At 36.8% G+C, this 14,838-nt stretch overlaps 2 protein-coding genes across 4 annotated transcripts; both read left to right on the top strand.

Annotated features, from left to right (window-relative positions):
* Nucleotides 1-198: 198 nt before the first annotated feature.
* Nucleotides 199-3,666, top strand: LOC125216649. The gene is made up of 7 exons (XM_048118405.1): nt 199-967; nt 1,418-1,517; nt 1,608-1,728; nt 1,827-1,948; nt 2,425-2,546; nt 2,620-2,779; nt 3,392-3,666. The coding sequence occupies exons 1-7, from the start codon at nt 841-843 to the stop codon at nt 3,510-3,512; spliced, it is 873 nt and encodes a 290-aa protein (XP_047974362.1). The 5' UTR covers nt 199-840; the 3' UTR covers nt 3,513-3,666.
* A 6,452-nt stretch (nt 3,667-10,118) lies between these two features.
* LOC125209354 (protein NLP6-like) lies at nt 10,119-14,720 on the top strand. Of its 3 annotated transcripts, none has more exons than XM_048108956.1 (6): nt 10,119-10,471; nt 10,808-11,385; nt 12,107-12,154; nt 12,235-13,132; nt 13,260-13,333; nt 13,520-14,720. In XM_048108956.1, the coding sequence occupies exons 1-6, from the start codon at nt 10,246-10,248 to the stop codon at nt 14,399-14,401; spliced, it is 2,706 nt and encodes a 901-aa protein (XP_047964913.1). In that variant the 5' UTR covers nt 10,119-10,245; the 3' UTR covers nt 14,402-14,720. The 3 variants fall into 3 exon arrangements, with proteins under 3 accessions (XP_047964913.1, XP_047964912.1, XP_047964911.1); XM_048108955.1 differs by having other exon boundaries at nt 13,260-13,438; XM_048108954.1 differs by having other exon boundaries at nt 10,120-10,471; nt 13,260-14,720.
* The last annotated feature ends 118 nt before the right edge of the window (nt 14,721-14,838 follow it).

Below are 14,838 nucleotides of genomic sequence, written 5' to 3'. Positions count from 1 at the left end.
TACTAAAATCTAAATGAAATAGTAATTAGCTTCAATAGTACTCTAAAATTAATTTCGTTTTCGATTTTTGAGTGAAAATACTAAATCAAAATCAATTTTTTTTTCAAATTTTATAAATTAAGAAAAGTATAATATAGACACTATTTTTTTTAGATTTGAGTTTAAACGACGGGACTAAAATGGCTGAAGACGCTCTTTATAAATTTGGGATTAATTGTTGAGCAAAAGCCTCTAGAACCCTAGCTCTCCATTTGCTGATTTCTGTTTTCAATTCTTTACACAATCTACGATCAAACACAGAGCCTCGATTTCTCTTGATCTGCTGCTAATATCGATTTCAGCACTCGGATCTATCTCACTCAAGATATTCCTCTCATATTTCTGCAAAACTCCCTGATTTCATCTGCATACATCAATTATTTTCACCCGAAAGCTACGGTGCATAGAATAGCATATGATTATTGTTTGATCGATCGGTTCACGCTGTTGTGCCTTTGGAGAAGGAAACGGGACTGAGCCGAAGCTCTGCACCTGCTTCCGTGCTCGTCGATTTAACAGCCACCCTCCGCCGCCGGAAAGAGTCGCGCCGCTGCGCTGCAGTTGATCGAGAAATTACCGTCCAAAAGCTCTCACTTTAGGGGATTGAAGAGCTCGTACCCCGAAACGATCAGTGAGCTAACGAGTGCGTGGACGACGGTTGCCGAAGATACCAGCAGACCTTCTCTGCCTTAAAAAAATAAAGTGGAAACAAATCCTCAATCTTAACTCCCCAAAAAAGGAGTAACTAGAAAATCACGCGATCACTCGGAATTTTGCCTTTGATCAGCCTCGCCATTGAGAATGAGGAAACGGACGGCGACAGCATGGGGTGTCGCAATCCTTTGTTTCGTGGTACTAATGTTAGTGACTCCAGCAATTCCGCAATCTCAAGAATACCACAATTTCGCCGATCAGCGTGAATTCTTAGGTGATTTTTTATTTGCTCGTTTTTCAACCTTGAATTTTATTAGTATAGTATTTTGTTTCAGATTATTGATCTCATTTCTGAGTGTAGTAGTAGTAGTATTGTGGGAGTTCCGTCGTTCTGAAATTTGGGGGTTTCTAGAATTGACAGATGATGTTCCTTTTCCAGTATTCATTTTTTTGTCACTTGCATATATTTCTCACTTAACCTGATTCTTCGTATATAAAACTGTATTCTTTTTTTATGAATTTGCGTAGCCTTGTACTCAATTGAAAATTAAATCACATGTTCGTCTTTGGCCTCGTTTCCACACTGTTTCTGGTGATGTACCAAAGTGTTATAATTATTTTAGTGTATGACAACATAGTTTTTACTTTATCCTAAAAGAATATAAAGAATTTACCTCCGTATCTGCTATAACAATTTTTTGGTTTGTCATTTCATCTTTTTCAGGAATTCCTAATTTCTTGAACGTGATATCAAACTTCCCCTTCCTCGTAGTTGGCGTAGTTGGCCTTGTACTTTGCTATTACGGGAACTACTTTAAGCTAAGGTGCATATATACATGTTTTTTTATCATGACTCTGGAGTTGCTTTTTGACGGTCACTTTCTAACTGCTAATGATTATTTATGATCTAAAAGCTTGCCAGGTGAGCTTTTTGGCTGGACATTCTTCTTCGCAGGTGTGGCGGCTGTTGGTTTTGGTTCTTCTTACTATCACCTGGAACCTAATGATGCCCGCCTTGTGTGGGATCGCTTACCAGTAAGCTTTCTTTAAATATATTATGTCTAATTCTGTTCAAGTACCTGTTTTAATTTGTAACAGATCTTAAGAATGACCCTTGCAATGTGGTAATGTAGATGACTGTGGCGTTTACATCTATCATTGCTATATTCATCATTGAGAGAGTGGATGCACGTAAGGGAACCTTTTCTATTATACCTCTAACCTTGGCGGGTGTAGTCAGCATTTTATATTGGAGGTAAGCTTAAGCTTACTTGTATAGCATGAGATGGTACCTTGGTTGTTAATGACATGTGATCCTATGCTATTTTTACTTGCATACATTTTTGTTGGCATAAACTATTAGTACAAGTTTCACTTAGAAGGTATGGGCTGATTATGGATTAAGCAGTGAACTTGCTTTTATATTGTATGTACATGTCCTACTTCCAAATCTTTTGCTTGCATACATTTTTACTTGCATAAACTATTAGTACAAGTTTCACTTAGAAGGTATGGGCTGATTATGGATTAAGCAGTGAACTTGCTTTTATATTGTCTGTACATGTCCGACTTCCAAATCTTTTGCTCATATTTTATATGATCACGAAATTTGACAAGTGGGATGTGGCTGTGGTGGTTGGTAGGCATATAATTACTGACATTGTACTTGAGCTTTAGATTGTTAGCTTCCTTCATCTGCATAAGAGCTATTTGCTGTCCTTTTTCTTACAGGTTCTTCGACGACCTCCGTCCATATGCTGTGATCCAGTTTGTTCCATGCATTGCTATCCCAGTAATGGCTATACTACTACCTCCCATGTACACACATTCCACATATTGGTTATGGGCAGCAGGTCTGTATTTGAAATCCTGCAGCCCCCTTCAATGAGTTTTCACATTCTCAAAATAGTTTCATCATCTTTGCAGGGTTCTATATCTTAGCCAAAATTGAGGAGGCAGCTGATGTACCTATTTATAATGTTACCTTCCACATTATGAGTGGGCACACACTTAAGCATTTATGTGCTGCTCTTGTCCCTGTATTCTTGACTCTTATGCTTGCAAAGAGGGAGGTTGCTGAAGAAAGGTACTATCATTTTATTTTACAGATGTTCTTATTCAACCGTAGCATGAGATGAGTGCATTAACTGACTTCCGAGGAATTTATGCAAAATCCCATGCAAGTGTGCTTCCTTCCAATACAACAAAGACAAAAATCCTCCTATAGGCTATAAAACATGCAAATGTAGTTTATATGCAAACTGAAAACATAAGTTGCTTGTTTGGTCTATTTAGGAGATTGGCTTTAAGCTTAGTTGTGAATGTTTTTTAGGCTTGCGATCACATGATCGTTTCTAAATGAGCTGTTATTGAGTAATATATGGAATGTAGATTATTGACATATGTGTCAAGAGTGATTGCAATCTTTAACTATATGAGCCAGAAGTTTGCATACAAAGAAATTGGCAACAAAAGTGACTAATAATTAAGTTGGTTTTCTACTTGATCCCATATTCGACTATATGAGCCAGAAGTTTGCATACAAAGAAATTGGCAACAAAAGTGACTAATAATTGAGTTGGTTTTCTACTTGATCCCATATTCGAAAAACGCCTATTTCATTATCTGTTGCTGCAGTTTAGAGATTTTCCAGTTATAAATCAGTTAATTGACGAGTTGCTTATTACCTTGTGTTCAGGGTCAGCTTACTTCAGATGTGGAAAGTATCATGGACAAAGGTTAAGTTGAACAATGCCAATGTGGAGACTATCTCATGCGAATACTCTGTCGCACCAGGGGATGAGGGAGGAACGAGATAAGCAATAACTCAACACTTTTTATGACTTTTCGTAAACTTTGAGCTGGGCGTTGCACTTCCTAAAGAATGCTAACTCATCTTTGACTTGAATTACGTAAATATATAAACGCTGTAATTTTTCTTTAAAAAGTGAAATAAAGGTACTTCGAATACTATCTTTCCATGCAGAAACTTATCTTGGGCTAATATTCTTGCTGTTCACCTGTAACTTCATTGCATCAACGCTATATTCTATTGATAAGAAAGCTTGAAAGGCCAATTGCATCAGCAGGTAGTTTCTCTCTAGAGAAATAAAAAGGGTCTTACTTTCTATGCAAGTAGCTGCAAACTAAATCTAATGCGTTGACAATGAATCGTAAGTCAATCGGTAACATGCTTGTTTCTCTTCCGATTAATAAATCTAGAGTCTGGTTCACCTGTGCATCAGTGTGCATGTGCTTGATTTGTTATTCAAAACTGTCATTTGTTTCTTTTCTCCCTCTTGTCAATTTAGTTGTCCAAAGTGAGATGGAATTGGCTATGATTATTTTAATCACGATGAGCACATTTACTATCTTTTGCGGACTTTGATTAGTACTTAGTAGTAGTATATAATTGTGGGTTGTGTGATCATCTTTATGTTAACCAAATATTTAAAACACTAAAGTCTAATTTTGGTCCCTTACATTTGAACTGAAATTCTTTTTGGTCCCATGCACGGACAAAGGCGAGACGATTATTATTCTGAACACAATTAAGAAATCGATTACAACAATCTCAATCTCTCAAGCTTACTACTCAATCAAAGAACTTCGCTAAACTTTGAAATACTCAGTTAGCTAATATGCATTGCAAAGTGTAACTCTCTGTCCTGACCCGAGTGTCCTAACATGGACACTCCTCTCCCACCGCCGGCGGCCAAAAAACAGAGTTTCTGGGGCGCTGCGGCTTGCGGCGCCGTGCAATAGCCAGCCGCGGTCAGCCCCCCCTCTCCCTCAGCCCCGTCCACACCGACTACTCGGTTGTGGCCTTTCCACCCCATCCCTGCCCTGGCCCATCCGTCCACCGCAATAGGGAGCCGCGGCGCCGCAGGGGCTCCCTTATTGTGGACACTCTAACATGCACGGACCGGGGCTCCCTTATTGTGGACACTCTAACATGCACATACAAAGGCGATAGTCTTTATACGAAGGGGGAAGAAGGAGAAGAAATCGACTAAGTAGTTGTTGTAACTGACGAGTTGTTCAGCTTAGGGGTGGGTCGATACGATACCGTATCGAAAATTTTGTATCGTTATTATATAAAAAATATCGGTATGAAAGAATTTCATATCGTTATCGTATCGAAAGTTTCGGTATACCGAAATTTTGGTATGGAAAAAAACTATACCGTTACCGTGTCGAAATTTCGATATCGTACCGAACTTTGGTATACCGTTTTGAACGGTATGTCGAAATTTCGTACGATATGCCGAAATTTTATACCATTTCGAATACCTGTGTACCAAAAAATATGGAGTAATTGCAACTGAAAAATAAAACCAAAATTAATATAATTTCAACCCAGTGAAATAACATTGTTTATATCTCCATAATCAAAATCCAACGCAACAAAACATCAAAAAATATCATAATCAAGTCAAGTTCGAACAAAATACTTAACAACAATTAGCAAAAATTATCAACATCTTGATCTTGAGCACGGTATACTCGGTATAAACGGTATTTATCGATAATTCGATATGCATTGATTTTCGATATATTTCGCTATACCGAAAATATTGATATATATCGTATATTCGATATGAAACAGTATAAGAAAATTCATATCGTTATCGTATCGAAAACTTCGATACGATATTGTATCGTACCGAAAATTTCGGTATACCTAAAATTCGATATTTTTCGGTACGATACGATCGATATACCGTTTTTTCGGTATATTTACCCAGCCCTAGTTCAGCTCACTCAAACAGACTTTAAGCTGACTTGGGCATGTTCTCTGGGCTTCGAGATATGTGGACTGCTTATTGGTTGGGCTCTTGAGATCAGCCAGAAATACCCTACATATAACATTAATATTTAATACTATAAGTAAATAAATTATATAATTATGAAATTTACATAAATTATTGATAGTGTTGTGGCCTGTGGGGTTAATGTATAATTTTAAAAAATACTATATAGGTAAGATTGAAAAAATATAAAAAGTCGGTAAATAGGGAATGATGAAAAAATATAAAAAGTTCGGTGTAAATGGTTAAAGTAAAATTACGGTTTGATGTGATATATACTGAAAAATGAATTTGAGTTTGGTGTAAATTGTTGAAGATGACCTGAGTGGTAATGCAAAAGCTCCCATATGCAACAGACTCACTGTAACTAGGCAACCTTAGTGGCCATTGAATTAAGGATGAGTGATGGATGAAAGAAGAAATGTGGTGGCCTGGTGGGGCTCTCTTAGGGATGGCTAAGAACCCTTACCTTTCATTTATGGTGTACTAGTTTTAGCAGTTTGCATGCCATTATACTATTGCAAAAATTGATCCAACACACCCTTCACTTTGGACAGTGGATGAGGCTTACTCAGTCATAACAAAAAGAGTTACTATTTTCGTATATTCTATTTCAATTATTTCTATCACGATGTGCACATTTACTATCTTTTGCGGACTTTGATTAGTAGTAGTATATAATTGTGGGTTGTGTGATCATCTTTATGTTAACTAAATATATACTAAAATTTTAGAGTAAGTAGGATATTAAAAGATAAATACTCTGAATGAACTTATTAATTTACAGCTTCGATCTTGCAAGTTGTCTTAAGATTTTACTATAAACTTATCCAAACGGGCTTACTCATCCAATCACCAGATTGGATTGGTCGTTGTTTCATTCACATGTATAATTCTCTTAATTGAGCATAAAAATACCTGAAATGAGATGGAATTGCATTCCCAATTGAGCTTGACAAACAACATATTATAAAATTTGAAGTAAAATGTGGAAATAATTAACAGGTCAATATCACTACCTTTTAAGTATGAATGACACATACTAAATTTGGTTGACCTTCATTGTTTATTAGTGAGAAATGTATTTATATGGACAGGCACTACTAGATGCGGCACGGTAGTGGCATTTGCATCAACTGACTTTTACTTACTTTGTTTCTCAATCTTTGATTATATAAATATATAATGGAATCACCCTTCAGAGTCAACCAGCCAAAATAGTATATAGATGAATCAATGTGAAGACAAATTAAAAGTTATGTTAATAATCTGAAAAAAAAACTAGTTGATTGCATCATTAGATTTTTGAGTTGAAGTGAAGCTTGTGCATGTGTTATGCATGGAGGGGTGAATTTCACTATCTGTTGGTTTGATTTCCTACTCATTTGTAGTCATAATGGATAATGGTCAATTAACATTATTTCCCCTTAAAACACTTGCAATTTGTGATCAATATCTCTCCACGATATGGAATTTGGACAAATCTCTGTAGATGAATAATTCTTGGTTTAGACACGTTGGTCCCAACTGCTGGTCCTGTTCCCACCTCATTCACTTATTCTTTGGAAGATTTTAGAACACAACTCCTTTGTATGTTTCATAATTTTTATTCGATTTAATATGTTGGAACATTATTTATTCAAAGAGAAGTTGTGTGCCAACTTGTAGTCGCCACTCCCACCCATCAACAACCAATATTGTATATTAATTTTGTACTATGAAATTATAAATAAATAAGTAAGATATGGGAAAAGGTGAAAGAATAATACAATAGATTGGTTGATAAATTATAAGATGAGTCCAATCCCAACCAAGGAATCTCCAAACCAAGAGGCAAGTTGATGTGGAGAGAGACGAGTGAATGTTATTAAGTCACCATCAAACATGGACCATAATATCTCAACAAATATTTCCTTTTGATTCTATCTATATAGTAGTAGTATATCTTAATTATAGTTTATAGCGACTATATATGCACATCACTATTTAATCTCTTATTTAATTTCGACGTCAATCTCTAGATATTTCTGGGGCGCCTCAATTTTCTTCGTAATTATCTTGAGAAAGGGATTTAATTGTCTTTTGATCATCCCCTACCCCAGATGTATCAGTTTGTATATTTAAAGTGTGATAACTTCTATACCACATTTTTCAATCAAATTGGTTACTCGGAGATGTTTGATATATCTCTAAATTCGGCTAGTAACTTTAAAGACGAATATTAAGAACTTGATTTTGCTCTTTTTTACACTTTAATGTATGAACACAGTTGTGACTTGTGAGTCTTGTGAGTTTTGCTTCTAGCACGACTCCTATGATCAAATTGGTGTATTGGAGGATTTAGAAGATAAATTTTGTTTTAGAAAGGGAACTATTAGGTGAAAATGGATTGTAGTTTGAAGAGAATAAACGAGAGATAAAGAAGGTTTTTTTTTTCTTAAACTTCGATGAGAAAAATATTTTCATTTTGTAGACTTAAGTTTTCAATAAGATCTTAAATTACTTCGTTTAACGTCTTCTATTTTAAATTTTTTTTTCCTGCAAATCGATGGAAACAATCATGACATTATTGGCAAATCTTAAGAAAAGAATTAAGGTCCTCTTTTATAAGAGTGAATTACATAAAACCAAATTCAAATAGGAGTACTATTTTAACATTAACTCACTATCTAAACTCTGATATTAATATTCTCTTTCATTACAATATTATTTTAATATGTGTTGCCAATGCACAATTGTGAGAATTTAACCAGGGTTAGCAATGTCTTTTTAATGAAGTGGTCCATGACTCCCATATATACATTTTATTAGCCAAGAAATCACCATCAAATTATGTAAATTAATGGGCATGATTAAAGTAGGTTTAAACTTTCATTTAATTATGAAACCAGTCAAGCAAACCAAGTTTCCTAAACACATAAACATAAAATAGTACTCCCACAACAAAGTTCTAATCTGTTTCCCTTTATCCACCCACTTGCACTTGCAGTATATATAATAAAAACTTATATATTTTTCTATTAATAATTGTACAGTTGATTGAATTATTACTCAGATAAAAACAAGGAAGCAAAGCATACGGGGCCTCCCACTAAGAAAAATACCTCCCTCATTTATTTTCTAATAAATGAAGTATTTAGCTTTGTCCGATCAATTTCATAATAAATTTATTTTTCTACGACTCACATTTCTTTAGAATTAAGATTTTACAAAGTTATAAATAATGTAAATTTCTTTTTATAAAATAGTATCCGTCCGCAGTATAATGTTTATATAATATAAATGAAAATGTTCAAAATAATAATTGAGACTTGTGCCCACGTACAGAGTTTTGTGCTTATACTTTCTCAATATAATAGCGATATAGAGAAAAAAGATAAAAGACACCCAATTATTAGGATATGAAAAGCTAGAAATTACTTTTTGTGCGTTATTGCCGGTGTCTAGAGAATAATGTAACTGGCATTAGCAACATTATAAGTACTACCCCCTCTCCTATGTGCTATTCAAAATGAAACTTTTTTTTTTTTTTTTTCCTATTAAAAATGAAACATTTTCTTTTCTGGTCGTTCCATTAAAAATGAAACGTTTCCCTAAAATGGAAACAACTTTATTTCTACTTTTTCATCTCTCTTATTTTACTCTTTTTTTATTAACTCACAAAACAACACTACATAAAATCCTGTGCCGATTCTCATATGTTTCATTTTAAGTGGGACGGAGGGAGTATTATATAGGTAGAGGATTTAACAAAAAATCTCTTTTTGTACTATGTAAAATTCAGTTTAGATTATAATTTAATGTGTTACGATTACAATGACAATATATATACATCCCCTACATATTTTATGTGACCTTAATTCCGGTATAGTTTATGCTTCCTTATCGACAATATTTCAGCGGTCACGGGCTTCCTTGATGTATCCAAAATAATTTGATGTATTATAATCATCAAATTAGAAATGACGATTGGCTTTATTTTAAATATTATGAGACGACCCATTTTCCAAATGTAGATAATTTAGTGAACATATTTTGTAGTAGAAAACATGAACTTTCATTTAATGGACACTGAACGCACACGTACAAAAAAGAAAAAGATCTTTTCATTTTTTCTTCATTGTTTAATTATGCTGCAGTTTAAACATGAACCCTAAACCTAACCGAATGGGCAATACTTACGTATAGCACGCTTACCAATACTCCCTCGATTCCTCACAAAATTACAAAACTAATCCAAATTCGATTTTGCCACCATTTTGGAAAACAGTTTGACGACTTTATTTTACCCTCATTTTCCCAAAATTAGTTTAAACTTTACAGCCTCTCTTCCGTTCTTTTAAAAGTTAGTTTCGGAAGATATCACAAATGATAGAAAAAACAAAAAAATCACAATATTATCCAAAAGAAACTCAAATAGGATTGACTTTTTATACATTCATTGCTAATTGGTGGTAGTAAAATTTAATAGTGACTAATTACATTATCCATAAACTGTTTTTGTAAAATCAAAATCATGGAAAGATCCAAAATTGCAATTAAAGTTATAGAAATGGTGGGAAAGAGAAGAGTGGGGCCGGAGAGGGCGTGGAAGAGGGGAACAATTCCCCATTCTTTATCCCTGAGCAAGTAGAGAGAGAGGGACGACTATTTACTATAGATTCCCCCACCCCCAATATTTGCTAAATGGAGCTGGAATCACCATTTCACCATCTCTCTCTCTCCTCCACTCATCATCAATATGCCCCAACATGACTCCTCCCGCCCTCCTCACCCGCCGGACCTCCTTATGGATCTCGATCTCGATCTCGACGCCTCCTGGCCCTTGGATCACATCTTCTCCGCCCCTCCCTTCCTCCTCTCCACCTCCGACCAGCCCTGCTCCCCTCTCTGGGCCTTTTCCGATGATAATAACACCGCCGCTGCTCCCGCTTTTCGCTTCTCCGACTCCTCCAAGATCTTCTCCTGTACCGATTCTTCTGCTTAACTCATTTTCATTTCTTACATCTACTTGACTCCATCGCCTTTCAATTCTTCACATTTCACATCTTATGTACTCCACATAATTACTATGTTTTATTTGGATTCTACTTACCTGACTTATAAATGACAAAGTTTACTTTTCGATTGGAGCTTCACACTGCCTTGTTCCAATGTCAATTCTAAACTTTATTGTTCTTCAATTCATGAATCCAGAAAAATATGAAATTAGTACTTCTGTATTAGAGTAGATTGATTGCTCGACTTACCCGGTGTTTTTTTGGGGGAAATGTTTTAGTTAATGATTGCGCCTTTCTGTACAGATTCTGGTAATCCTGATGCAGCAACCGAAGGTGCACATGAAAATAATGACAAGAAAAAGCTGCCTACTCCATTGATGGGGTTGGTGCCTATTGACAATCCAGATGGATCTTGCATAATAAAGCAAAGGATGACTCAGGCTCTTCGCTATTTCAAGGATTTGACCGAGCAGCATGTTTTGGCTCAGGTTTGGGCGCCAGTCAAGAATGGTAGCCGATATGTTCTAACTACTTCAGGCCAACCTTTTGTACTTGACCCCAATAGTAATGGACTCCATCAGTATAGATTGGTTTCTCTGTCGTATATGTTCTCAGTGGACGGAGATACTGATGGGGACCTCGGACTTCCAGGACGCGTGTTTCGGCAAAAGTTGCCGGAATGGACACCAAATGTCCAGTATTATACCAGCAAAGAATTTCCTCGCCTTAGCCATGCTTTAAATTACAATGTCAGAGGAACTTTAGCTTTGCCTGTATTTGAGCCTTCTGGGCAGTCTTGTGTTGGTGTTCTAGAACTTATAATGACATCCCAGAAGATTAACTATGCTCCAGAGGTAGATAAAGTCTGCAAGGCACTTGAGGTTAGTTTGTGTTCCCTCCCTCAGTAGATGTACTTTTTGAAGCTCACTTTGTTGCCATCACGATTATTATTTTCATCCATGAGCTTTTAATTATTTTTTTGCTCTTCAGTTGACATTCCTTGCTGTAAGTTGCTTCCATTTTTTCGTAGTTATTTGTGGTAGGGGCTTCCATTCAATGCTCATTACTGTAAAATTAATTAAGGTATATGATGTCTGCATTTACGTGACTTTCATACCAAATCTGCAAGAGACCAGAGCAGAACCTGCTTAGTACTTCTATATGAATACTGGAGATGATTCCCGTGGTCTTCTTACCCCTGCATAAATTGTTTGATGTTCATGCCCCTCTGATATGTTGTTAGCAATCTACTGAAAATTTACATGTGTATGATGATCATTCTATTACCTATTTTTAGATAGAAGATCCACATTCTCTTAGAATATGATATCTGGAACCAATAAGTTCATGGGCCTTAAGACTCCTAGTCGGTGATTTTTCTTTTAAGCCCATTTACTGTTTGTAAGCTAAACTAGGCTGATGAGATTCATGATGAAAACTGTTGCTGTAAAGACGATGTATGTTAGGGTCTTAGACATTGTTTCTGCTAAAAGGTTTTTGAAGTTATTTTACTTCTTGGTTTCCTAAATCTCCAGTGTGTTACCACAAATTTTGTCATGAGTTCATGGATTCCTTTGTAACGCAAATTTAGTTCTTCTGCAGGCAGTAAATCTGAAAAGCTCAGAGATATTGGATCATCAAAGTACACAGGTAAATAAGGCTGTTCTTTTTAAGATTACATATAACTATCTCTGTGAGTACCTTATGTATACATCATTCTTGTATACCAGATATGTAATGAAGGTCGCCAGAATGCATTGGCAGAAATACTGGAGATAATTACAGTGGTATGTGAAACTCACACACTACCGCTAGCTCAGACTTGGGTTCCATGCAGGCATCGCAGCATACTAGCAAATGGTGGTGGGTTTAAGAAAAGCTGCAGTAGCTTTGATGGGAGCTGCATGGGACAGGTTTGCATGTCAACAACTGATGTAGCATTCTATGTGGTGGACGCGAACATGTGGGGTTTCCGAGACGCCTGTGCTGAGCATCACTTGCAAAAGGGGCAGGGTGTTGCTGGGAGGGCATTTGAATCCCTTAATTCATGTTTTTGTCATGATATTACGGAGTTTTGCAAGACCGAGTACCCACTAGTTCATTATGCGCGCATGTTTGGGTTGAAAAGTAGTTTTGCAATTTGTTTACGAAGTAATCATACTGGAAATGACGACTATGTTCTAGAATTTTTCCTTCCCAGTAATGTTGAAAGCTATGAGGACCAGCAGACCTTGTTGAACTCCCTTTTAGTGACAGTGAAACAGCACTTTGGAAGCCTAAGGGTTGCTTCAGGAAAGGACCTTGACCATGAGTGGAGGTCCATTGAGATCATCAAGGCTTCCATGGATGAAAAGCTTCATATGAGGCCTGATTTTGCAGCTACATCACCACCTAGGCCTCCTTCTGTACAGAACGGGCAGTTATTGATGGGTGAATTTAGTGGTGTAAATGTTAAAGGGAATGCAAGTAGCCCTACTGAAAAACAGAATGGTGCATCTGTTGCTGAAGCAAAAGATGTAGGCAAGAAGCCTGAGAGAAAGCGGGGTAAGGCAGAGAAAACAATTAGCTTAGAAGTTCTGCAGCAATATTTTGCTGGTAGTCTTAAGGATGCAGCGAAGAGTCTTGGTGGTATGCACATCTCTCTAAACCCTGTTTTCTTTAATTTTTCTATTTGCGATATGTATTATATACCTCTTGTGTTTGTACTGGCTGAAATTCAATGATCCTTTTTCACTTATACATTGTTTCTCTACAGTTTGCCCTACTACAATGAAGCGTATTTGTAGGCAGCATGGAATCTCTCGCTGGCCTTCCCGCAAGATAAATAAGGTTAATCGTTCTCTTTCAAAGCTAAAGCGTGTAATTGAATCTGTACAAGGTGGTGAAGGAACGTTCAGTTTGACTTCTTTGGCTACAAGTTCTATTCCTGTTACGGTTGGTCCAATTTCTTGGGCACCTAATATGAATGGAACCAACCAGCAAAGCTCACCTGGCTCTGGACCATGTGAATTTCAGGAAGAGAAGAAAGAGGTTGCTACTAAGTCCCATGGAGCTGATGAACAACAGGCAGAGGCCTCAAATCATTTTGTTGGAGAAAGGAGCACAAAATATGAGAAACTCTCTCCTAATGGAGGCGGGATTGTGGCAGGTGAGGGCTCGCACCGATCAAGAACTGGGAGTGGATCGAGAGAAGAGAGCACGGGTACACCTACTTCCCAAGGTTCATGTCAAGGTAGCCCTTGTCTCAGAAATGAGACCCAAAATGATCCAGTAGTTTCACCTATGGATCAGCACCGCATGAAACTAGGAGGCTCAGATGAAGGGGTGTGTCAACCAACAAGAGAAATTAATCTATCTTCCGCATTCCCAATCCCGGGTAATTTTATACCGCCACCCGATGGGACATTTGGAGCAATGCTGGTTGAGGATGCGGGAAGTTCACATGATCTGCGGAATTTGTGCCCAGCTGGTGAACCGCTATTTGAAGAGCACGTCACAGAGTACAGTTGGACAAGACCAACTCTTCCCGATCCCATGCCCAAGGACTGCATGGTCACTCCAGCCGACGAACGCATGCCACGGTTTTCTGCAAGGCCAGAAGTGAAAACAATCACCATAAAAGCCACATACAGAGAAGACATCATCAGGTTCCGCCTTGCAATAGATTCCGGTATTGTCAAGTTAAAAGAAGAAGTGGCGAAGAGATTCAAGTTAGAGCTGGGCACTTTTGATATAAAATATCTTGATGACGATCACGAATGGGTCCTAATTGCATGCGACGCCGATTTGCTGGAATGCTTCGATGTATCAGGATCATCTGGTGGCAATATTATCAGGCTATTGGTGCATGACATTATGGCCAATCTTGGGAGCTCTTGTGAAAGCTCAGGTGAATGACAAGAATATTAGAAGTATTGATCAGGTATGGTAAGTTATGATAGAAAATTCTTGTTGTGTTAGGATAATTCATGTGTAATTGTAAATTTAGTTTATTTTGGGCAGCCTTTTCAGTTTGCCAGAAAGTTTTTTGTAGTACATGCTGTGGGGTTTGGGAGAATAACTCTTTCTGCTCACATCCTTTGATAAAAGTCTGTGAATATTAATGTCACGCCTTTCTAGCTGTACAAGTGTAAAATTTGCAGTAGCTAGAATTAGCAAATTGCCCTTTATGTTATGTTGTTCATTCATATATAGTATACTTGCAGTGGTTGTTGAATTATGAATTGATTCAATACTAAGTTTCTCTACTATTTGTTTGATTACCTTTGAAATAGTATCTTAACCATTTGCACTTATAATATGCATATAATCGGCTTCGTATAATATCTGATTCG

This window comes from Salvia hispanica, chromosome 3 (assembly GCF_023119035.1).
Source record: "Salvia hispanica cultivar TCC Black 2014 chromosome 3, UniMelb_Shisp_WGS_1.0, whole genome shotgun sequence".
NCBI lineage: Eukaryota > Viridiplantae > Streptophyta > Magnoliopsida > Lamiales > Lamiaceae > Salvia > Salvia hispanica.
The sequence above is the reverse complement of the archived record's forward strand: the minus strand, read 5'-3'. Positions and strand labels throughout refer to the sequence as shown.

What these genes read in the sequence shown, in the direction of transcription:
- LOC125216649 (XM_048118405.1), top strand. Translation starts at nt 841, where the DNA reads ATGAGGAAACGGACGGCGACAGCATGGGGTGTCGCAATCCTTTGTTTC. An exon ending in GTCAGCATTTTATATTGGAG is followed by an intron (nt 1,949 to 2,424) that starts GTAAGCTTAAGC and finishes TTTTTCTTACAG; the next exon opens with GTTCTTCGACGACCTCCGTC. An exon ending in ATATTGGTTATGGGCAGCAG is followed by an intron (nt 2,547 to 2,619) that starts GTCTGTATTTGA and finishes TCATCTTTGCAG; the next exon opens with GGTTCTATATCTTAGCCAAA.
- LOC125209354 (XM_048108954.1), top strand. Translation starts at nt 10,246, where the DNA reads ATGCCCCAACATGACTCCTCCCGCCCTCCTCACCCGCCGGACCTCCTT. An exon ending in CTCCTCCAAGATCTTCTCCT is followed by an intron (nt 10,472 to 10,807) that starts GTACCGATTCTT and finishes CTTTCTGTACAG; the next exon opens with ATTCTGGTAATCCTGATGCA. An exon ending in TGCAGCGAAGAGTCTTGGTG is followed by an intron (nt 13,133 to 13,259) that starts GTATGCACATCT and finishes GTTTCTCTACAG; the next exon opens with TTTGCCCTACTACAATGAAG.